Source organism: Microtus oregoni, unplaced genomic scaffold (assembly GCF_018167655.1).
Source record: "Microtus oregoni isolate MIOR12 unplaced genomic scaffold, Mior012 000006F_ref0000085, whole genome shotgun sequence".
NCBI lineage: Eukaryota > Metazoa > Chordata > Mammalia > Rodentia > Cricetidae > Microtus > Microtus oregoni.
In genome coordinates, this window is record NW_024543065.1 from 43210134 (window position 1) to 43233651 (window position 23518).

The 23518-nt window shown below is 47.5% G+C and overlaps 1 protein-coding gene across 3 annotated transcripts; it reads right to left on the reverse strand.

Moving 5' to 3' along the window:
• Positions 1-283: 283 nt before the first annotated feature.
• Hspbp1 (HSPA (Hsp70) binding protein 1) lies at positions 284-22300 on the reverse strand. Of its 3 annotated transcripts, none has more exons than XM_041654020.1 (8): positions 22159-22300; positions 21458-21753; positions 18550-18754; positions 16627-16851; positions 4201-4356; positions 4024-4120; positions 3282-3393; positions 284-646 (listed from the first exon to the last, which is right to left on the reverse strand). In XM_041654020.1, the coding sequence occupies exons 2-8, from the start codon at positions 21659-21661 to the stop codon at positions 572-574; spliced, it is 1074 nt and encodes a 357-aa protein (XP_041509954.1). In that variant the 5' UTR covers positions 21662-21753; positions 22159-22300; the 3' UTR covers positions 284-571. The 3 variants fall into 3 exon arrangements, with proteins under 3 accessions (XP_041509954.1, XP_041509957.1, XP_041509956.1); XM_041654023.1 differs by having other exon boundaries at positions 21458-21750; positions 22080-22167; XM_041654022.1 differs by having other exon boundaries at positions 22080-22159.
• Positions 22301-23518: the final 1218 nt, after the last annotated feature.

Below are 23518 nucleotides of genomic sequence, written 5' to 3' on the forward strand. Positions count from 1 at the left end.
TGACCCGATGATTTAGATTTGATTCCCAATACCCACGTGGTAGACAGGGAGAATTTACTCCCCGCATGTTGATCTCTGATCTCCACCCAAAGGCTATGTCCCCTACATATATATATAAAAATTTTGAAAAGGACAGATGGTCCCAGCATAACAAAGGCAGGAAGATAAAAGGAGACGGCACTTTTGAGAATAACAGCAACACTTTTATTATCCCTTTAGTGAGCGCCCAAGTCCTCTAAGCTCAATCCCTCCTGCCTTCCATAAGAACCTTCCAAAATAAAAAATAAAAAAAGACAATACAGGGGAAGGGGAACAGGAGAAATGATTTTATTGGAAGAGCAGTGTGGACATGAGAGGAAAGGATGACAGAAAGCAAGGGAGGGGGAATCAAAGGGTCCAGCACCTTTCTCGGGACCCCATCCAGGGGGCTGCCCAGAGATGGGCTGGCAGGCCCAGGCCCAGGCCCAGGCCTGAATAAGGAAGGCCTGGCAGTCCCTTGGGAGAGGGCGCCTGGGAAGGAGGGAGGCAGGAGGCCTGGGGTTCCCACGAAGAGAATGCAAGCCACCTGGTCTCACCGATCCATGCTGTCATCAGTAGGGCTGGAAAAACAGGTCTGTAACAGCTTTTCACAGAACTCCAGCTCCTCCTGGATCAGGAGAGAGAAATCCTGAGCACCGGCAGATCTGCCTCCCGCACATTCAGCAGCCAGAACAACCCTCCCTCCTACTGGCTACCACATACCCACTCCAGTAGCCACTGGGCTTTCCCAGTGACCACAGCTAGATCACGCTCACTTGCCCTGCTCATGGGTTTCTGAGCTTTGGAGAAAAGAGCCTGGGGCCACCCAAATTGGCCTGTCATCACATCAGCCCTGTGGCTCTCATATATCCACCCCAGGTAAAAGTGCTGACCACCAAGCCTTAGGATCCGAGTTCAATCTCCACAACCCATGTTGTGGAAGTTAAGCACTGACTCCCACAAATTGTCCTGTGACCTCTACCCATGCGCCATGGCACACACAGCCCACACACATAATAAACAGATGAATGTAGACATATTTTAAGCAGTATTTTTATGGGGGGGGGCAAGATGGAGAGTGGTTTTTCGTGTCAGTATGTATACATTCACATGTGTGCATGTATGTAAAAACTAGAGTTCCCAGAAGCCATCCACCTTGTTTATGTGTGTACACATATGTGCAGATATGAGTGCATTGTGTACATACGGGTGTGGACACCAGAGGTTAACAAGTATCTTCCTCACCTGCTCCCCATCTCTTTCTCTTCTTTTGGAGGCAAGGTCTCACAATGTAACCCTGGGCTGGCCTGGACCTCACTATGTAGACCAAGTTGGCCTCAGACTCACAGAGATCAGTCTGCTTCTGCCTCCCCAGTGCTAGGATTCAAGGTGTGCACCACCATCTGTTTTTGAGACAGTTTCTCAATGAACCTGGAGTTCACAGATTCTACTGCACTGGTCACACATGAACCCCAAGGAATCTTCTCTGTCTTGCTCCCGAGTGCTAGGATTGTGTGTACCTGGGATTTGAGCTCAGCATCTCTTGGCAAGCACTTTGAGCAATGTTCTCTGTCTGTTTTTAGAGCAGTGTTTGTAGTAGTGAGAACTGGGGACAACCCACATCTCCTTTAAGAGGCAGCTACCTCAGGATTTCAAGCTTGAGACTACTTTGAGCTAACACAGTGAGAACCTACCTAAAAGATAAATTTAAAAAAAAAAAAAAAGAGGCAGTTAGCTGCACGCCTTTAATCCCAGTACTCAGGAGGCAGAGGCAGGCGGATCTTTGTGACTTCAAGGCTACCCTGGTCTACAGAGCTAGTTCCAGGACAGCTAGGGCTGTTATATAGAGAAATCCTGTCTCAAAAAACAAAAATAAAAATAAAAACACAGAGGCAGTTAAATCAATGAGGCGATGAAGCCATCCACACTCCACACAACAGAGCTGTAATGAAAGAGAAAACCTCCAACACCAGGAGTCAAAATAAAGCTTCCGTGCTGGGCACGGTGCTGCATACTCTTCTCCCAGCAGCAGGCCTGGAATGCTCCGCAGGGCCCAGGCTGGCCTCAGTGCTACCTTGTTCTTGTTATGAGGAAAAAATATCCAGCCTTGTTTTTATTTTTGAGAAAAATTTAAAAAAAAAATAATAAGCATTGGTCTGTCCACCTGACAGTGGTGGATACCTCTAAGGTGAACCCTAGAATCATTCAGCTCAGGGTCTCCTGGGAAATAAATACAAGTGCGGCATGTAGGTCCCCTACATCCTCCACCTGACACCAGGCCAGAATGGACTACAGCTTCCCATACTCCATGGGGACAGGTAGTAAGGTCACAGGTTCCTGGGATGAGGTCAGACAGACAGCTGCTAGCAGGTGTCCTGCCTCTCCCACTTACCAGTATCCCTCTGTAACATCAGGTGTGTCCAGAGAGGCATAGGGGCAACAGAGTGGACATCGCTGGTGCACATTTGCTCTGCTTAGCATTGTTAAGAGTGGCAGCATTGAAGCAGTGGGCACTTTGAAAAATAATCAAGGCTGGCAGGGTCTCGTCGCAGCAGGTAAAAGTGACAACTTGACATCGAACCCTAGGACTCACATGTCAAAACACAACCTCCACACAGCGTCATCACACATACACAAGAACACACATAAAGATAAAAAACAAATCAAATAACAGAAGCTGGAGAGATGGCTTAGTGGTTAAAAGTACTTGTTGCTCTTGCAGAGGACCTGAACTAAAATTCCCAGCACCAACATCAGGCAGCTCACAAACATCTCAGCTCCAGGGGTTCCAATGCCTTCCACTGGCTTCCAAAGGTACCCCACAAACAAACAAAACAGAAATATAAGTTAAAAAAAAATGTTTTTCAAGACAGGATTTTTCTGTGTAGCCCTGACTGTCCTGGAACTCACTCTGTAGACCAGACTAGCCTCGAACTTACAGAAATCCACCTGCCTCTATCTTCCGAGTGCTGGGATTAAAAGCACATGCCACCATTGCCTGGCTGAGTAATCCATTCTTATCTACTTAATTTATTCACCTATTTAATTAGATATTTAAGGATGTTTATCACTTTTGGGGTACAAAATAACTAATAAGTTTAATTATCATTTTTAACCAGTTTATAAAATAATTCTCACTTGCCCACTGACATAACCTGCAGCCTACAGCATTGCTTAATAGGAAAATATACAATAGAGAAGGCAGGACAATTTGAGCCCACAAGCCACAGGGCCATCACAGAACCCTTCCCCACGCCTTCTACCTGGTACTCCTCACGCTTCTGCAGCAGCTGGCAGCGGTGGCGGAGCAGCTCCTCCAGGCCCAACTCAGGCTCCCGGCATTCGCGCACACCCTGGGGAAAGTCTGTCACGAGACTAAAGGAGAATATGAGAGCAGATCTTAGGACCCCATCTGCAACAAAGACCACAGCCCAGCTCCAAACCCCCTGCCAATGCTCCTGTGGGGGCCAAGGTATGCCCCTATAGTGGATCTTGGCTCCCCATCTCTATTACAGCCCTCCAGCTGCTACACATCATTGCAGTGAATATAGTTTAGATGGTGTCTGCCATAATGTCTACGCTGGCTCCATCATGGTCCAGGTGTGTCCAACCTTTTGACACTGTGACATAATATTGTCATCTACAGAGTTCATGCTGGAGAACGGTATGATTGCGTTATTTTAAGAAACCTTACAATGTTTTAGGTACATTTACAATTCTGTATTGGGCAGCATTCATAGCAACCCTGGGGCACATGTGGCCCAAGGCCTGCAGGTTGAAAAGACCCAGAACACTAATTTGTCCACCCTGTGGGAACCATAAAAAGGGAGTCTCCCTCCCAGGCACTGGGAGGAAACATTGTGTGATCCTGCCCCTCTCCGGCCTACACTCTTCATCTCCCATTCTTCCAGGGTGGAATCCCAGCATAGGAGCAAGCGCTTAGTGCCTGAGCTGTTCTTGTCGTGGGAACCTCATCCAAGGCCCTCTCCAGGGGCCCCAGCATACCTGCACAGGGCTCCAAGCACGTGCTCATGGAAAGGGCTGTGTTCTGTCCTTACAAGGGCCACCAGCTGCTGGACCATCCCCATAGAGCAAAGGGTTCCTGGGGAAGAGCTGTGGGCATCAGGAGGAAGGCTCTCACACCAGCCTGCATCCCCCACAGGTCCCTCTCAGCCACCTCACCTTTGTGCTCTGGGTGGCCCACCAGCAGGTTCTGCAGCAGGAATGCTGACTTGACCTTGAGCTTCTGCACTTGCTGCTGCATGGCACGCATCAGCACAGAGAATCCATCCAGGCGGAGAAACTGCAGCAACCCAGCCTCTTGCTCTCGAACTAGACCTGGAGGGAGGGGCAGAGCTCTGAGGTCCCAGTCACCATGGCCTCCACCATCATCACCACAGCCACCAACGTCACTAGTATCATGAGCATCACTGCTATGCCCATCACCATCTCAATCACTACAACTATCAACACCAGCATCACTATTTGTGGTAGAATAATCTTTCTGTACACTGTGAAGATGTGTCTTTGCCAAGGCTCCTTCTGATTGGCTTACTAAAGAGCTAAATGACCGCCAGGAAGTGGTGTGCACACCTTTATCCCAGCAATCAGGAGGCAAGTGGATCTCAGCGAGTTTGAGGCTAGCCTGGTCTACAGAGCAGATGTCAGGACAGCCAGAACTGTTACACAAGAAACCCTGTCTCAAAAAAGTTAAGTGGCCAAAGCTAGGCAGGAGGCATAGTGGGAATTTCTGGGGGGAGAAAGGAAGAGGAGGAATCTAGGTATGCAGGAGGAAGCTAGATGCAGGGAGGAAGCAGGATGGGCAGTACAGAGATAAGGTAAAAAGCTACAAGGCAAACGCGTAGATTAATAGAAATGGTTTCTGTTTTAAGAGTTAGTGGAACAGCTGAAGCTAAGGTCAAGTTTTCATAGTTAAGAAGTCTCTATGTCACTATTTGGGAGCTAGCTGGTAGGACAGAAAGACTAATTACAACTCTTATCACCATTACATCATTAGAATCAGCATTATCATTATAGCACTATCATCACCATGACCACCAACATCACCGTTACTAAAACTATCATCAATACCACCATATCACTATGACTATCACCACCATTTCATTACCACAACCATCATCATCACCGCTCTCACCACTACTACAGCCATGAACAATCACCGCCACCATTTCTGCAACCTTCAGTATTCTCGTCACCATGACCACTCACATCATCATCATCATCACAGCAATCGCCATCACCAGTATTATGACCACCACCACACAGAGTTCATCATAACCTATACAGTCTACCCCTGTAGTGCATATAGCCCAGTGGTTTTTAGTACGTTCACTAAGCAGCTATCACCATCACTTAACTCCAGAGCGTTTACATCATGCCCGCACCCACACCCAGTTTCCCTCCTCTAGCCCCTGCCAACCTGGGTCTACTTTCTCTCCCTATGGATTTACATACCCTGGATATCTCATATGAATGGACTCAAACAATATGGGCCCTTTTGTATCTGACTTTGTTCACTCAGTCCAATGTTTTCCTGTTATAAATCCTGTAAGCACTTCATTTCTTCCACAACAGAGCCTATTCTGCCATAGGGGCACACCACATTTTATGCAGCCAAAGATGGCCCTGAACTCTTCTTAGTCTTGCTGCCTCTACCTTCAAAGTACAGATATTATAGGTATGCACCCCACACATGGCTTAGATTCCCATTTTACAGACAAGAAAACCAAGGCCAAGAGAGCCAGGCTATAGAGCATGTACGATCTTTATTCTGAAGGCAATGAGGATTCTGTGCAGCCTCCAAGCAGGGCAAGAGCCAACCAAGGATGCATCTACAGGAAGGCCAACTCCTGGACAAGCTCCAAGCCTTCACTGCTCAGGCAGACAGGAGCCACTGCAAGTTCAAGGCCACTAAGAACCTGTGACAAGTGTGACTAGGGAACTGGGCTGTTCCTTTCAAGTTCACTGAAATGTAAAGCCAACAACCAGAAAGAGTGTAAAATTTTCCATTAAATGCAACTCTATTGCTTTGGTAAAAAAATACACCAAACACTTGAAATTCTACACCTAACCTGAGAAGTACTGAGTATAAACATACCAAGTACTTCTGAAGATGCAGCACGGCAAAAAGACATAAAGCATCTCATTAGTAGTCCATATGTGGGGACTGGAGAGATGGCTTAGGAGTTAAGACACTTGCTGCCCTCACAGCAGACCCAGGTTCACTTCCCAACACCCAGATAGTGGCTCACAATCACCTGTAACTCAAATCCCAGGGGATCCAAAGCCCTCCCTCCTCCTTCTGAGGAGTCAGGTACCATGCATACAGACATGAAGAACACCCATACACATAATATTACATACACATAAAAAATAAATAAACTTTAAATGGTCGGTATCCACTGTGTGCTCATTACTACAAATAGTTACCTCTTACTGTTTTCTTTTTTGCTTCTTTTTTTTTTGGGGGGGGGGCATTCAAGACAGGGTTTCTCTGTGGTTTTGGAGCCTGTCCTGGAACTAGCTCTTGTAGACCGGGCTGGTCTCGAACTCACAGAGATCCGCCTGCCTCTGCCTGGGATTAAAGGCGTGCGCCACCAGCGCCCGGCCTGTTTTCTTTTTTGATACTGTTTTAGTTGTATGTGTGCACATGTGCATGTGAGTGCATGCACACAGAGCCCAGAAGTGTGCACATGTGCATGTGAGTGCATGCGCACAGAGACCAGAAGTATGCACGTGTGCATGTGAGTGCATGCACACAGAGACCAGAAGTGTGCATGTGAGTGCATGCGCACAGAGACCAGAAGAGGGAGTCAGATGCCTTATAGGCAGCTAAAAGCTGCCAATGAGGATGCTAGGAATCAAACTCACATCCTTGTTTTTTGTTTTTTAAAACTGTTGAGCTAGCTCTCCAGCTTTTTTGTTTCCTTTCCTAAGATAATGACTTACTGTATTGTTTTGACTGGCCTTGAACTCATGATTCTCCTAAATCTCCTAAATGCTGCAATTACAATGTGTTACACCATGCCTAAACTTATAATGTCATTTAGGAAAAAAAAAAAAAAGATCTGGATCTGGTTCAGCAGTTAATAGCACTGGCTGCTCTTGCAGAGAACCCAGGTTTGGCTCCCAGCACCCACATGGCACCTCATGACTCTGTAACTCCAGTTCCAGGAGCCTGAATGCCCTCTTCTGCCCTCTGCGGGCACTTGAACTTGTTTGTTTGCTCGTTTAAAGACTTATTGATTTTATGTACATTGGTGTTTTGCCTGCATGTATGTCTGTATGAGGGTGTTGGATCATCTGGAAATGGACTTAGAGATAGTTGTCAGCTACCATGTGGCTGATGGGAATTGAACCGGGACCTCTGGTAGAGCAGTCAGTGCTGTTAATCTCTGAGTCACCTCTCCAGCCCGTTTGTTTTTTACTAGAAGAGGGGTTGTGGTAATGAGCACCTGCAATCTCAGTGTTTGGGAAGTGAAAGGACTAAAGTCAGTCCAAGGCCACCCTGGTCTAAACAGCCAAGACTCTGCAGTGAGACTGTCTCACAAGGCTGAAAGGAGGGCTGGCGGAACAGGCCAGCCAGTAAAGACAATTGCTGCCAAACCTGACCTACAAGAGTAGGACAGAGCTGATTCCCACAAGTTATCTCTGCCCTCTAGTCATAGGTAGTAACACTACAAGTGTATATACACACAGGCACGCCTGCACACACACGGCACACACGTGTCCACACGCATGTACACACATGCACACACACACACACACATACTAATGAAATGTAATAGAAACTTTGAAACTGAAAATAGGGGTACAGAGATGGCCCAGTGGTTAGGAACACTAGCTTTCTTCCAGAAGACCTGTGCTTAATTCTCAATACCCATATTACAGGGGGCTATGAGCCACCTGTAACTCCAGTCCCAGGTGACCCAACTCTTCTAACCTCCTCTGGCATCAGACACACAAAGTGGTAGATATTCATGTAGACAAAACACCATACATATAAGATAAATATAAAAAATAAGAAAATAATAAGAATAGCTGGTCATGGTAGCTCATGTCTGTATCCCAGAACTCAGAACTCAAGATCATCTTCAATGACTTAGTGAGTGTGAGGTCGGTCATGACTACCTGTAACCCTATTCAAAATAAAACCAGATAAAACAAATAGATAGCAAAATAATCATGGGTAGAAGACACAAGGCACCATAAATTTAACTGACAAACAGCCTGGAAGCTCTGCCTCCAAAGCAGGAGCAAGCATGGTCCTTGAATCCAGGGTTTCTCTACCTAGACATGGAAGCATGTGGGGCTGGGCCAACCTGTGCCATGGAGCAAGGCTAGATGTGGACTGGTGTAGGGGTTCTTCTGTCTTTGTGTTACTTTCATTGGTTAAATAAAGAAGCTGCTTGGCCTTTTGAGAGGCCAGCCCTTAGGTGGGTGGAGGAGACAGAACAGAATTCTGGGAGGAAGAAGGCAGTGTGGCAGACGCCATGGCTCTCCCCTCCAAGATGGACGCTGGTCAGACTCATGCCAGTAAGCCATAGTCAAGTGGCGATACACATTAATGGAGATGGGTTAAATTAATATGTGAGAGTTAGCCAATAAGGGGTTGGAGATAATGGGCCAAGCAGTAATCTAATTAATACAGATTTCCGTGTGATTATTTCAGGTATAAACTAGTCGGGTGGCAGGACAAAAAACAGGCCCACTCCCATTACAACAGTGGACAAGAGCCCTGACCCCAACTCTAACAACTGGACATTCCTCAAGTCATTGCCAGTGTCACTGGAGGGCACAGTCACCTTCCACAAGAGCCCTGACCCCAACTCTAACAACTGGACATTCCTTAAGTCATTGCCAGTGTCACTGGAGGGCAACCCCAACTCTAACAACTGGACATTCCTCAAGTCATTGCCAGTGTCACTGGAGGGCACAGTCACCTTCCACAAGAGCCCTGACCCCAACTCTAACAACTGGACATTCCTTAAGTCATTGCCAGTGTCACTGGAGGGCACAGTCACCTTCCACAAGAGCTCTGACCCCAACTCTAACAACTGGACATTCCTTAAGTCATTGCCAGTGTCACTGGAGGGCACAGTCACCTTCCACAAGAGCCCTGACCCCAACTCTAACAACTGGACATTCCTCAAGTCATTGCCAGTGTCACTGGAGGGCACAGCCACCTTCCACAAGAGCCCTGACCCCAACTCTAACAACTGGACATTCCTCAAGTCATTGCCAGTGTCACTGGAGGGCACAGCCACCTTCCACAAGGACCCTGCTTACTCACCTCAGCCCTCATTCTCACCCAGGTCATTACTAAACCCCTGACTCAACTCCCAGCTTCCATGAACCCTGGCTGGGCCCCTGTATCTTCTCCACAAGAGAAGGAAGACAGAATGGCTGCTACTGCTCTCAACTGACAGCCAAGGTCATCACCGAGGGGCACACTTCTCCCTTAAAAAAGCTTAAAGGCGTCCTGGTGGCTCACGCCTTTAATCCCAGCACTTGGGAGGCAGAGGCAGGCGGATCTCTGTGAGTTCGAGACCAGCCTGGTCTACAAGAGCTAGTTCCAGGACAGGCTCCAAAGCTACAGAGAAACCCTGTCTCAAAAACCAAAAAAAAAAAGCTTCACTTAACTCTGTGCTGAAAAGAAATAAGCTGACAAGTCAGAGGAAGGTTAAACGCACATTACTACATAAAAGGCCAACTAGAAAAGCCGCACGCTGGGTTTCAACTATGTGGCTATGGTAGTTTGAATGAAAAATGGCCCCTATAGGTTCATTGGGAGTGGTTCTAGGCAGTGAAATGACTGTATGGTTCCATAATAATGGATATGTGTCACTAGTTATCTGCCCAAACCACAGGGCACACACAACCCTGGACCTCCAATAAAAGCTATGGATCCTAGACAACAACAATATGGTTTATCAGTTGCAGCATGATGTGGGATTCCCCTCTGTATGCTATGAATACCACTGGTTAATAAAGAAGCTGCTTTGGGCCTATTGCAGCGCAGAATAGGGCAAGGTGGGAATTCCAAGCACAGAGAGGTTGAGAGAGTAGGCGGAGTAAAGGAGATGCCATAGAGCCACGCAGGAGAAAGATGCCCATGTGCCAGTACTGGTAAACCACAAGCCTTGTGGTAAAATATAAAATAGAAATGGGTTAATTTAAGATATAAGAGCTAGCTAGAAATACATTTAAGCTACTGGCTAAACAATATTGCAATTAATATAGTTTCTGTGTGATTATTTCAGGTCTGAGCAGCTGGGAAATGAACAAGCAGCCTCCGCCTACAGGAGCAAGTGTACCTCTGTCTGGGTGCTGATAAGGAGGTAGACTGTGTGGGCACACAACCTCCATTTTGCTATGAATCTAAAACTGCATCCCACATCACTAGAGTACTTGCATAGCATGTATGTGATCCTGGGTCTAAAACCCACCAAGCTGAGCATTTTGGTGCGTGCCTGTAGTTCCAGCTCTAGAGAAGATGAGGCTGGAGGACAAGGAGGTCAAGGTCATCCTTGGCTACCTAGCCAGTTCAAGGCTATGCTAGGCCCTGTGAGACCCTGTCTTAAAACAAAATAAGCAGGGGCTTGAGATGACTCAGTTGATTAAGAATGTTTGCTGTCCTTCCAGAGCATCTGAGTTCAGTTCTCAGTCTTCAGTGGGTACTGCACACCCACCTGCAATTACAGCTCCAGGGATCTGATGCTCTCTTCTGGATTCTATAGAGACCTGCCCTCCCAGGTACACATACACATAAGTAAGAATAAAACAAGAAGACTGCTGCAAGTCTGAGGCCTGCTTGGGAGTTATACTCTGTCTCAAAAAAACAACAGGCTACCAAAATGGCTCAACAGATAAAGGCACTTGCCATCAAGCCTGATAACCGGCGTTTAATTCCAGGAACCCCATTGTTAGAAGGTGAGAACCGACTCCCGCAAGTCGCTTTTAGACCACATTTGCACTATGGCACATGTGTCCACATACAAAAGAAAAGGCTGGGCAGCCGTAGCACAGCCTTTAATCCCAGCACTCAGGAGGCAGGGGCAGGCAGATCTCTATGAGTTCAAGGCCAACCTGGTCTACTGGTCTACAAAAGCTAGTTCCAGGACAGGCTTCAAAGCTACAGAGAAACCCTGTCTCGAAAACCAATATATATATATATATATATATATATATATATATATATATATATTCCTGAAACAAGAGCCAGATGTAATCTTAGTATTTGGGTGGTAGAGGCAGAGGATCGCGAGGCCATCATTGGCTATATGGCAAGTTCAAGGTCAGTCTGGAACACACAAGACACAGTCTGAAAAAGAAGAGAGAAGATAAGACAAGACTAGTAAGGTGGCTCAGAGGGTAAAAAAAACACTTGTGGCACCAACAGACTGGCTTGGGGAGGGAACAGCAGAAGCAGGGATCAGGCAACAGAAGTGCATGTGTATCTCCCTAGCCTTCCCTGTCCTTCCCCCACCCCAGGCCCTCACACACATGACTCCTAGTGACCCATCTCTGAGTCTCTGAAACCCTTTCTCTGTGGGAACAAAGAACCACTCACAAACATGAAGTGACAAGGCAACCAAGTCTGTGCCCTCACCAGAGAGGGGCAGGAGTGCAATAATGTCCCTGCCTCCAGCAGTGGGAGCCCACATGACCAAGCCTACTGGTTCCTAGCACAGAGCCCTCAAAGGAGGCCACACAAGGGCCATACTATAAAGTCACCCAAAGAAGGGCAGATGCCACTCAACCGTACACGTTAAAGAGGTTATGTGAACTCTACTATTGTGTGAAGAAAAAAGAGAGCCAAGGCTGTCCAGGATGTGCTGGGCAAAGCCATCCAGGTGGTCAGTTACCAGGTACATGCAAATGAGCAGAAAGAGGGGGCTTCTGTATATATGGCTGCATATTACAAGAACACGCAGTGCATGTCTGTATATTACATACACACACACACACACACACTTATACTTACAGAAACATGTAACATGTACAGGAAAGTAATCAGGTGTCTGGGACACTGCACTGTGAGCAATATAACTTTTTACAGACTTCTCTATTGCTTGTTTTGTTTTCATTTTCTTTTCTCCTCTACCCTCTGAATCGCCCTCTGTCCCTCTCTCCCCGAGATCTCATATAGCCCAGGCTATCTTTGAACTCACCATTTACTCAAGGATGACCTTGAACTTCTAATCCTCCTGACTCCACCTCTCCACCCACCAAATGCTGAGGTGATGGGCACATGCTCCCACACATGGTTTATGTGGTACTGGGGACCAAACCCGGGGCTTCCTGTATGCCAGGGACGCACTCTACCAACTGAGCTACATCCTCCACTGTGTCTTATTAGCCTTGAACCTTCAAGGTGTAGCCCAAGCTACCTCAAGCTTGCAGGCATCCCCCATTGGCTCCCAAATGTTTACCAACATTCTCAGTACCCTGGATTTGTAATATTATAGAATGTCTTCACTGGAGGCAGGGGTACTTAAGACATTCTTACTGTAGACATCAGGCTGTCCTGGAACTCATAGAAATTCTCCTGCCTCAGCCTCCCATTTACCAGAATTATAGGTGTGAATCACTACATTCACCTTTAAGATTTATTACTTGTTTTTCTAAAAAGGAGGATGGGACTCGACATGTTGGAGAGATGGCTCAGTGGTTAAGAACACTTACTACCCTTCCAGAGGGCCCAATGCTTCTAGCCTCTGTGGGCACCGACACCCATGTGCATGCCCCTACACATAGAAATATGCATACCCCAAAATAAGAATAAATTAAAAAATAGGAATCAGATGGCAATGGGGCAGCAGTAGAGGTGGTGGCAGCGGCGGCAGCGGCGGCAGCACCGGCAGCAGCATCAGCAACTTGGGCGGCAAAGGCAGATGGATCCCTGAGTTGGAGACCAGCCTGGTCTGCAGAGCCAGAGTTACACAGAGAAACTCTGTCTCAGGAAACAAAAACAAAAACAAAACCAAGAACAATAGAGCACCTTTAATCCCAGCACTTGGGAGGCAGAAGCAGGCAGGTCTTTGTGAGTTTGAGGCCAGCCTGGTTTACAGGGCTAGTTCCAGGATAGGTAGGGCTGTTACACAGAGAAACCCTATCTCAAAAAATGAAAGGAAGGAAGGAAGGAAGGAAGGAAGGAAGGAAAGAAAAAAAGGGACTGAAAAGATGGCTCAGCAGTTAAGAGCACTTATTGCTCTTGCAGAGAAGACCGAGGTTCGGTTTCTAGTACCCACATGGCAGCTCAAATTCACCTGAAACTTGAGCTCGAGAAGATACAATACCCTTTTCTGGCCTCCTTAGACACTGTACACATGTAGTATACACATATACATGCAGGCAAAAAAAAATTCATGCACGTAAAAAGAATACAAGTAATAAATCTAAAATAAAAAGCTAAAGCCGGGCGGTGGTGGCACAAGCCTTTAATCCCAGCACTCGGGAGGCAGAGGCAGGCAGATCTCTGTAAGTTCCAGACCAGCCTGGTCTACAGAGCTAGTTCCAGGACAGGCTCCAACAAAGCCACAAAGAAACCCTGTCTCGAAAAAACCAAAAAAAAAAAAAAAAAAAAAAAGAAGCTAAAACTTATTAGAAGAAAGCCTTGCAAGTCCCTCTCCAGCCAGCTCCAGGTCCAGCGGCAGCAGAACTGGGGCACAAAGTCCTTTTCCTTACCCTGGAGCTAGGCTATCGTATGTCTGTCCCTCCAGACCTTCTTCCTGCCCCAGATTAACAAGCCTCCTCCCCAGTGAAAGCCTGTCTGCCCAAGCCTCCCTAGGTCTTCCCACCAGCCCCTGTGTCCCAGGAACATCTGCCCTTCTGCTGTGAGCAACTCACATTGGGACCAGAGCTCAAGACACAGAAGAGGGTAGAGGCTCCTCCCACATACTTCCTCTCTCTTTTTTCTCTGTCTCCCCAACTCCCTCTCCTCTCCACAGTCTAGCTTTGTAACTCTCTTTGGCCTCAAACACAAAGCAATTCTGCATCCTGGGATTACGAGTATAGGTCACTAGGCCTGGATTTACACATCCTGTTTCAAAGACAGTGTGTAACTGCTAGAGCTAAGGAAAGTCGGACCGGGGATGTTGGTCGGTTGGTGGTAGGATGCTTCCTTAGCATTCATGAAGCCCTGGGTTCAGTTTTCATTAGCCAAGCATGGTGGTGCATGTGTAGAATCTCAGAGGCCTAGAAAGATACAGGCAAGAGAATGAGATATTAAAGGTCATTTTCTGATATAGAGAGAGTCCAAAGCCAACCTGGTATACAGGAGATCCTGTCTCAAAAATGGAAAGAAGCCAGGTGTGGTGGTGCATGTCTCTAATCCCAGCACCTGAGAGCAGAGGCAGGAGAATCTCCGAGTTCAATGCTAGCTAGTTCCAGGATAATCAGGGCTACACAGAGAAAATCTGTCTTGGAAAAGAAAAGAAGAAACAGTCAGTCGGGCAGTGGTGGTGCATACCTTTAAACCCACTTGGGAGGCAGAGGCAAGGATCTCTGTGAGTTCTAGGCTAGCATGGTCTACAAAGCAAGTTCCAGGACAGCTAGGACTGTTACACAGAGAAACCCTATCTCAAGAAAATCAAAAAGAAAAAAAATGAAAGAGAGAGAGAGCTGACCTTGCAGAGATAAACAAGGAGTCCCCATATGTCCTTGCAAGCCCACTCCCAGGTACATACCCCAAGAAAGGGAACATGTCGACAGACAAGACTTGCAACCCCTGCTCACAACAACAGAACAGCCAAGAGGCTGAGACAACCCAGACGCCCACTGGCAGATGGATAGATAAACAAATGTGCTGTGCCGATGCGCTGGAATGTCATTCAGCCATAAAAAGGACTGAAGTACTGACGCATGCCACAACAAGGATGAACACCATGTCAGTGAAAGAACCCAGAAGCAAAAGGCCATGTGGGGCACACAGTTCTGTTTACAGGAAATGTCACGGACAGGCAAACCCTCCGACACACTAGACTAGTAGCTGCAAGAGCTGAAGTTAGCATACGGGAGGGATCCCTGCATGCTGACAAAGCCCAGCTGGAGGCGATAAATGTTACAAAGTTGAAAGGGGTGCACAACCTTGTGAATACACTGAAAAATACTACATTGTGCAATCGAAAAGGATAGATTTAGCTGGGCCTGGAGGCACAGGCTATAATCCAAGCTACTTGGAATATGGAGGCAGAAGGATGACAAGTTCAAGTCTTGCTTGGACTATAGAGTGAGTTCAAGACCAACCTAGGAAAACACAGCAAGATCCTGCCTCAAAAGAAAAAGGTAAAGAGAGCTGGGGGTGTACTTTGGAGTACTTGTCGACACAAAGCCCTGGGCTGAAGCCCAGCACCCCATAAGCTAAGCATGGTTTATGTGGTACATGTTTGGCATCTCAGCACTCCAGAGGTGGTAACAGGGAAATGTGAAGAGGATGACTGTAGGAGAGGCATCCATAAGGTCCAACCCCTCCCTAAGAATCTCTAGTCCATGGTGGCTAGGGGAGGGAGTAGGAGGAACCATATTCCTCGATGCTGTGGCCATTGGTAAGTTGCCCTGGCTTAGGTAAATAATCACCCACTGGAGCTCTTAAGAACAACCCAAATTAAATGCAGTGGATCAAAAAAACAAAACAACAGGGGCTAGAGAGATGGCTCAGAGGTTAAGGACACTGACTGCTCTTCCAGAGGTCCTAAGTTCAATTCCCAGCAACCACATGGTGGCTCACAACCATCTACAATGAGTTATGGTGCCCTCTTCTGACAAGGAGGGAGAACACTGTATTGTATATGTAATAAATAAAATCTAAAAAAAAAGTTGAAAGCAGGAGGGGACTTGTTAACAAATGAATCTCTGTGAGTTCGAGGCTGGCCTGGTCTATATGGCAAGACCCAGGCCAGCCAGAAATACACAGTGATACTATCTCAAAAAAAAAATATTATTATTATTATTACACACACACATACAGACACACACCGAATAAAATAGGGTTGAGGGCCTGAATTCAATCCCTACAGACCACATGGTGGAAAGAGACAAATACACGACATAAATAAATTATAAAAATAAAAACCTGACATTAAACAAGCGCTCTACAATGCTGGTTTTCTTTCTGTTCCCAAGCTGGCACCTACATCTGAACTAAACGTCTCTATCCACGCTTTGGTTCCCTTGCTTCCCAGGTTGTAAGGACAGAGTGTAGAGTACGCACTGAGGGACTCTGCCCTGTCTGGAGAAGTGTTAGTTGACATAACTGGGGAATGCCTGTGACTACAGTGGTGGAGGCCACAAACACAGCTCAGTTTCCTACAGCACACAGGATGGTCCCAGTGGCAGAAAATGAGCTGACCCCAAACATGGACAAAGACTCTGATACGTGAGGTGCTCAAGCTGGACCACGAGGTCTTCTCCCACCACTGCCCAGGAATTGGTGGGCTCTGGCTCTGCCTTCACTTCTCTGGCTCTGGCACCTCACACAGAGTCCCAGCAGAAACAGGAATCAAAGAATAAAGGAAGCACCCAACCCTTTATCCCTTGTGGATCCAGCAAGTCCCAGGCCCTCCCCCAGCAATCCTGGACACTCACAGGAGATGGCGAAGAGGGCCTTGACGCGTACCGTGTCGCAGGAGTCCCGGTCGAGCAGTCGAAGCAGCTTGCGCAGGGCACCCAAGCCCAACACCTGTTCCTGAATGGCTGCAACATTCTGACTGCATGTGCCGATGAGCTGTGCTGCCCTCCAGCGCAGCCCTGCAGCCCCTGCCTCTAGGTATCGGCCCACCAGCAGGTGCATGCCTGACAGCTGGCAGAAATCTACAAACAGAAGAGAAGAAAACTGTCAACGCCCCCAGTTCACAGGCTGACCTCTCACGCCTTACTGTGTGACTATATTTAAAAACAGAGTATGAGAGAGAGGGCTGATAAATGGGTGTGGGGACTCGCTTGGGAATGATTAAAAATTCTGAAAGTGAAACAGGTCTGGGGCTAAGGTTGTAGCTCAGTTAGCAGAGTGCTTACCTAGCACTCAAGCCCTTAGGCTTGTGGCACACTCAGCACTCAGGAAGCAGGAAGAGCAGAAGTCCTAGGTCATCCTGAGCTACATAGGAAGTTTAAGGCCAGCCTGGTATATATAAGACTCTGTCACAAATTGAGCCATAAGCCAGGAGGTGGTGGCGCACGCCTTTAATCCCAGCACTCGGGAGGCAGAGGCAGGCGGATCTCTGTGAGTTCGAGGCCAGCCTGGTCTACAAGAGCTAGTTCCAGGACAGGAACCAAAATCTACAGACAAACCCTGTCTCGAAAAATCAAAAAAAAAAAAAAGTATGCAGGGGGAGGGGGACACACTTTTAATCGCAGCACTCAGGAGGCAGAGGCAGGCAGATCTCCATGAGTTTCAGGTCAGCCTGGTCTATAGAGCGAGTTCCAGGACAGGCTCCAAAGCTAGAGAAACCCTGTCTCTAAAAACAAAACAAGACAAAAAATGGTTCAGTGGTTGAGAACTCTTGTATTTGTTCTTCAGAGGACCCTGGTAGTTCCCAACACCCACAAAAAGGTAGATCACAACTGTCTGTAACTCCAGTTCCAAGGGACCCAAAGCCCTCTTCTAGCCCACATGTGGTACATATATACATACATGCAGGCACTCACACATACACCTACAGTAAAAATACAGAGCACATGCCTTGCCTTTAATACTGGGAGGCACATGCCTTTAACCCTTGGAAAGCAGAAGCACGTAAATATCTGTGAGTTTGAGCCCAGCCTGGCCTACAGAGTTCCAAGCCAGCTGGGCTACATAGTGAGATCTTGTCTTATTAAAAATAAATAAATAATAAAAATGGGCCACGTGTGGTGGCACACACCTTTAATCCCAGAACTCAGGAGGCAAGCATGGTCTACAAGAGCTAGTTCCAGGACAGTTAGGACTGTTACACAGAGAAATCCTGTCACAAAAAAAAAAAAAAAAAAAAAAAAAAAGAAGAAGAAGAAGAACCCAAAAAATAGATAAATAAAATAGGTATATGTATTTAAAAAAAGAATGTGACCTGTGACCTACAAAAAGCCATGTCCCACCCTAGAACCACACAAGTCCCACCTGCCAGGACTCCTGTCTGTTCTGACCAGGTTAGCACACTCTTACCTCAGAACCACTACTTGAATGCTTTCTCCAAACCAGATATAATCCCAAGACACACCCTTGCTCAGGTCTCTGATCAACGCTGTACCTCAAGGTGGCCTCACTTTACCACCCCACCCCAAACTCCTCCTCTCTCACCCTCTACAGAGAGGCAGTAGATGGCCAGCAGATTAGAGGGCGAATAATCCATCTCAGGGCTTAACGGGGAAGTAGCAGAACCAACGGCTCCACAGTAACTTGGCAGGGTGCAAGAAGGCCCTTGTTGCTGTGGTAACCATGGGGAGAGACTGGGAGGAGATGGTGCTGATCCAGGAGAGAAGGGCTGCGGGCTGAGCCATATGGGATATGGGCACTCTGGGGAGGGAGTGGGGTACCTGCCGCATTATCCATGTTCTCGCACAGGTCTGCCAGCAGCTCTAGTGCCCCTTCACGCTCCTGCTGGTCAGTGGCTAGCTCAGCTTCACCAGCAGTTGGGGGTGTGGGCTGGGACAGCACCCGGAGGCAGCTCTTCATCTGCTCCACCTCCTCTCGCTGGCCCCGGAAGGCGGCCGACATGGCTTCCTGCAGCCACTGACGTCTCTAGGGAAGAAGAAAAGAGGGTGGAAAGAGAAGCAGAAGTCTCTCAGTGATTACCTGAATGGTGATAATTAATATGACATATTGGAAAAGCACGGTGGTCTCATTCTATAGTTCAGTCTGGCTTCCAACTCACAGCAATCCTCCTGCCTCGGCCTCCCAACTGCTGGGATTAAAAGCATGTGCCACCATCATCAGCAGGGATACAGTTTTTACTCACAAATTCTTTCCTAGTACTAGGGACTCGGTACTGAAACAGAACAGTTAAAGAAAAAAGAAAAAAAAAGTGCCTTTCAGGGGGTGTGGGCAGTGAACAGAGAGAAAGGCTAGAGGAAAATAAAGAGAGCATGTAGTATGTAACATGATATGACAATGTGACAAGCACTGTGGGGTAAGAACAAACACATTGGAGAACCAAGGGAGTGGAGGTAGGCCTGCAGAACTAAATGGGGTCATCATTTAGAAGTGTAAGCAATGAAATCAGCCACAGAATAACTATGTGGATACTAGGAAGAATAGTCAAGGCTGAGGAAACCATCAGGAGGCCAAGGTAGCTGAAGCAACGTTAAACAAGGGAGGAAAAAAGTTGTGGAGAGAGAAACACTTGCTGTGGAATAATCCTGTACACTGTGAAAATGGGCTGCTCACATTGTTAACAAAAAGCTGATGGGGCCGGTAGCAAGGCAGAAAGTATAGGCAGGACAACCAAACTAAGGACTGGAGAGAAAGAGGGCAGAGAGAAGAGTCACCAGGAAACACGGAGAAAGCAAGATGTGATGGAGGACAGGTAAAGCCACTAGTCACATGGCAATACATAGATTGGCAGAAATAGGTTAATTTAAGTTGTAAAGAGCTAGTTACTAATAAGCCTGAGCTATCAACCGAGCATTTATAATTAATAAGACTCTCTTGTGGTTATTTGGGAAGCGGCTGCTGGGTCAGGAGAACTTCGCCCACAAACACCCCAGGAAAAGAGCAGGTTGGATCCTATAGCCAGTAGGAAAGACCTAGATTTTGTTCTGAATGAGGCGGGTGGAGCTACCAAAGTTCTCAGCAAAGAGGTAGAAACACAGACTGAGAAGTGTAAAAATAGAGACAATAGACTTAAGTAGGAGACTAAGTAGTCCATGCAAGAAAAAAGGTGATGGAGCTAATTGTGAAGGCATATGCCTGTAATCCCAGCACTAGGGAGGGGGAGGCAGGAGGATTGGAAGTTCAAGAACAACCTCAACTATGTATCAATGTGAGAAATGGCCAGATCCTGGGCTGTGAAAAGAGAACCAACTGAACAGCTAAGGTATAAGGAGAGAAAGAGGAGGCAGGATGATGCCAGGGTTCTGTCCTGAGCAACCAGCAGCTGGGGAGGGGGAACACATGACACCCCCGACGATGTCAGGTTGGAGGACCTGCTCCACAACCAGGGAAAACACTGAGTAGGTACCCTCATGGCTGGGGCAGAGGTCTTAGCATCTCTGCTCTACTGACACTCTGAGCTGGATGTTTCTGGAGTGGGACAAATGTCTTTAGAACTACGTGAGGTTGAAGAGCATCCCCAGCCTGCACTCTCCTCCAAGAATGGCTCTACCCAGCCGGAACTGGGGAGGCAGAGACAAGCGGATCTCTGTGAGCTCCAGGACAGCTAGGACTCTTACACAGAAAAACCCTGTCTCGAAAGAAAAGAAGAAAAAGAAGGAAGGCATACAGGCAGGCAGGCTCTACCCATTGCTAATTGTCCTCTGGAAAATTAAAAAAAAAAAAAAACAATAGAAAGTATGGAGAATGGGAAGAAATCAACAAAGGACACCAACAAGGACAAGTGAGCACAGAGGAAAACTAGAAGGCTACATTGTCCCAAAAGGGGCACCTCAAGAGGGCTGAAACCACCAGCACAAACCTGTAATCCCAGTACTTTGGAGGTGGAGGCAGGGGGATCAGCAGGGCAAGGTCATTTTGGCTAGTTTGGTCTGGATGAGACCTCAATCTCGAAAAAGGAAAGAAAGTGGGGGGGGGGGGGCGAACGATCTCATTGTTCTGTGCCTGTCTCCTCCTAGAGCTGTATATGGTTAGTGACACGGTGTCTATAGATTATTCTATAGTGTAATTGAACTGCTACACTATTTCTATGTATAGCAACTGTCAGCTGAAAAATTATATGTAAAATTCCTACCAACCTTCAAGACAACTCTGTCAGTTTTATTATAGTTATTCTGGATACACTGATTTTAAAAAAAAAAATCTGAGACACAGAAAGGATGTGCCTTGCCCAACCAAAGTCATGGCTGGCTACTGGCAAAGCCCAACTGTACAGTATGTTGAGTACAGTCCAGTCTAAGCTGGAACATCCGAACTGCCTTATGAAACACTGTCATTGCTATCACCATCAATTTGAAAACACGAGGATTGGAAAGATTAAATAATATACCCAAGGTCACATTTGTGGGGACAAGGCTGAATCCATATCTGCCTCATTCCAGAGAACGCTAACTTTTTTTTTTCTCTTTTCCCTCATCACGAGACTATTCTGCCTCCCAGAACAAGGCTGTGATCAGACACTTCACAGCTGACCTTCAGCCTACCATGATGCCACACTTAGACTCTTGCGCACCACCCAGAGAGACAACAGCTTCTAGCTCACTAAACCACTCTCCCCAAGACACTTACATCCCTAGACCCCTCACGCCAGCCCCTTGGGTCCTCATACTTTACCTCCTCGCTCATGGGTTCTGGCGGAGGGTCAGGCTCCACAGAGCCCGCAGTAATAGCCATCTGAAGCAAGCCTTGAAGGTTCCGTGGAGGCCGGGGATTGCCTGAGCCTCCCGCTGAGGAGCCGCTGCCCCCTGAAGAGCAGCCCTGGGAGGCCGGAGGCAGCGCGAGGGGGAGGCGACTGCCCCCAGAGCCTTTGTCTGCCATGGAGCTTTTATGAAGGGAGAATGTATTGAAGGAAGATGATGGTCACCGCTAAGGCGGTTCTGGCATCCGATGGGTAGACTCTTGAGGGTCTGCTGAAAAGGTGGTGTTTTGGGAGTGTTAGGGGCCTCCTCATGATTCCAAACCATTTTGCCTGCAACTACCTTAATCATAACCCCCTTTCCCTCCTTCATACCCACACGACCCTTCCCCAAATCCAGATGCCCCTCCTTCCTCCCTAGCAACAAGCCCCACCCACTCTCCCTGGCAACGAGCCCCCCCAGGATTCACATCTTGCGTCCTAGTCTCTTAGCAACTCCACTGCCCCGCCTCCATGGCAACAAGCCTTCTTTCAGTCCCCTTAGCAACAAGTCTCCTCCCTTGTCTTGGAAGAGGGGCACCCCAGTGGGGCTGATCTCACCTTCCCGGGTCTACAGTCACTACCACGCCTAAAGACAGACTCGCCTGCACCTGACTCTGGTGGGCGCCGCCATATTTACCGGAAATACGCAGGGTCTCACTCGGAAGTACCTCAGGCCGAGGTTTGCCCGGTTCTAAGCAGCACCTCTCGGCGGATGTGGCGCTTAGCTCCGCCTCTCTCGACTAGGCCCCTCCCCTTTGCCACACACCCCCATTCGCGTTTTATAAGCCCCGCTCCCTGGCTCCTTTGTGCACCTTAGAGAACGCGGGACTCTCACTTGAAAAGCAAACCCCTCCCCTTCCAGGAATAGACTCCGCCCACACCCGTATTCCCCGCCTCTGTTCTAGGCCTTTCGGCCTTTCCCCGTCAAGTCCCGCCTCTTTCTTAAGTACCTGGACCATCAACCTGGCCCATTTGGCCACAGAGGCCACGCCCGTTCGCTGCTATAGGTCAGACCGGTTTGTACCTCTCGCTAAACTGCAGTTTCTACTGGAGTCTTGGGGTCTTGCTCCTAGTACCATGGCACTCAGTCTCACCTTTTTCTCGGCCTCAGTTTCCCTTCAGTGTGGACCACTCTGTGTGAGTGGTGTGTGTCTCTGTGAGGCTAAGCATGGTGTGTGTGGGAAGCAGACAGCATCAGGTATCTTTCTCCTTCAATCTCCCCTTATTTTTTTTTAATCGTTTTTTAAATTTTGTTTGTTTTTTGTCTTTCGAGACAGGTTTCTCTGTGTAACAGTCCTAACTGTCCTGGAACTAGCTCTTGCAGACCAGGCTGACCTTGAACTCACAGATCCGCCTGCCTCTGCCTCCCGAGTGCTGGGTGAAATTTCTTTTAAAGATTGTTTTTAATTATGTAGATGGGGGGTATGCGCGAAAATGCAGTTTCCTGTAGAACTAGAGACATAGAATCCCCTGGAGCAAGAATTAAAGACGGTTTTGAGATACCCAATATGGGTGCTAGGAACCAAACCCAGGTCCGTCTGTTCCAAGAACAAAAAGTACTCTTGACTGCTGAGCCATCTCTCCAGTCCCTCAAATTATTATTATTATTATTATTTTAGATTTATCTATTTTGTATGAATGCTTTGCCTACATGCTCGTGTGTACACCATATGCGTCTCTGTTGGATTGCCTGGAGCTGGAGTTATGTATAGTGAGAGCTATCATGTGAACCTAAGGTTTTAGCAAGAGCAGTAAAACAACAGGGCTCCTAACCACCGAGCTCTCTCTGGCCCACCCCCTTTTGTTTTTGTTTTGGAGTTTGGCTGGATTTTTGTTGTTGTTGTTTTGTTTTGTTTTGTTTTGAGACAGGATCTCACTATGTAGCCTTGGCTGATCTAGAGTTCAACTTGATTAGGCTGCCCTCAAACTCATAAATATCCACATGCCTCAGCATTCTGAGGATGCAGATGCAGTCAAACTTCTGTGAGTTTGAGGAG

What these genes read in the sequence shown, in the direction of transcription:
- Hspbp1 (XM_041654020.1), bottom strand. Translation starts at nt 21,661, where the DNA reads ATGGCAGACAAAGGCTCTGGGGGCAGTCGCCTCCCCCTCGCGCTGCCT. An exon ending in GGGCCACCCAGAGCACAAAG is followed by an intron (nt 4,121 to 4,200) that starts GTGAGGTGGCTG and finishes GCTCTTCCCCAG; the next exon opens with GAACCCTTTGCTCTATGGGG. An exon ending in GTGCTTGGAGCCCTGTGCAG is followed by an intron (nt 3,394 to 4,023) that starts GTATGCTGGGGC and finishes ATTCTCCTTTAG; the next exon opens with TCTCGTGACAGACTTTCCCC.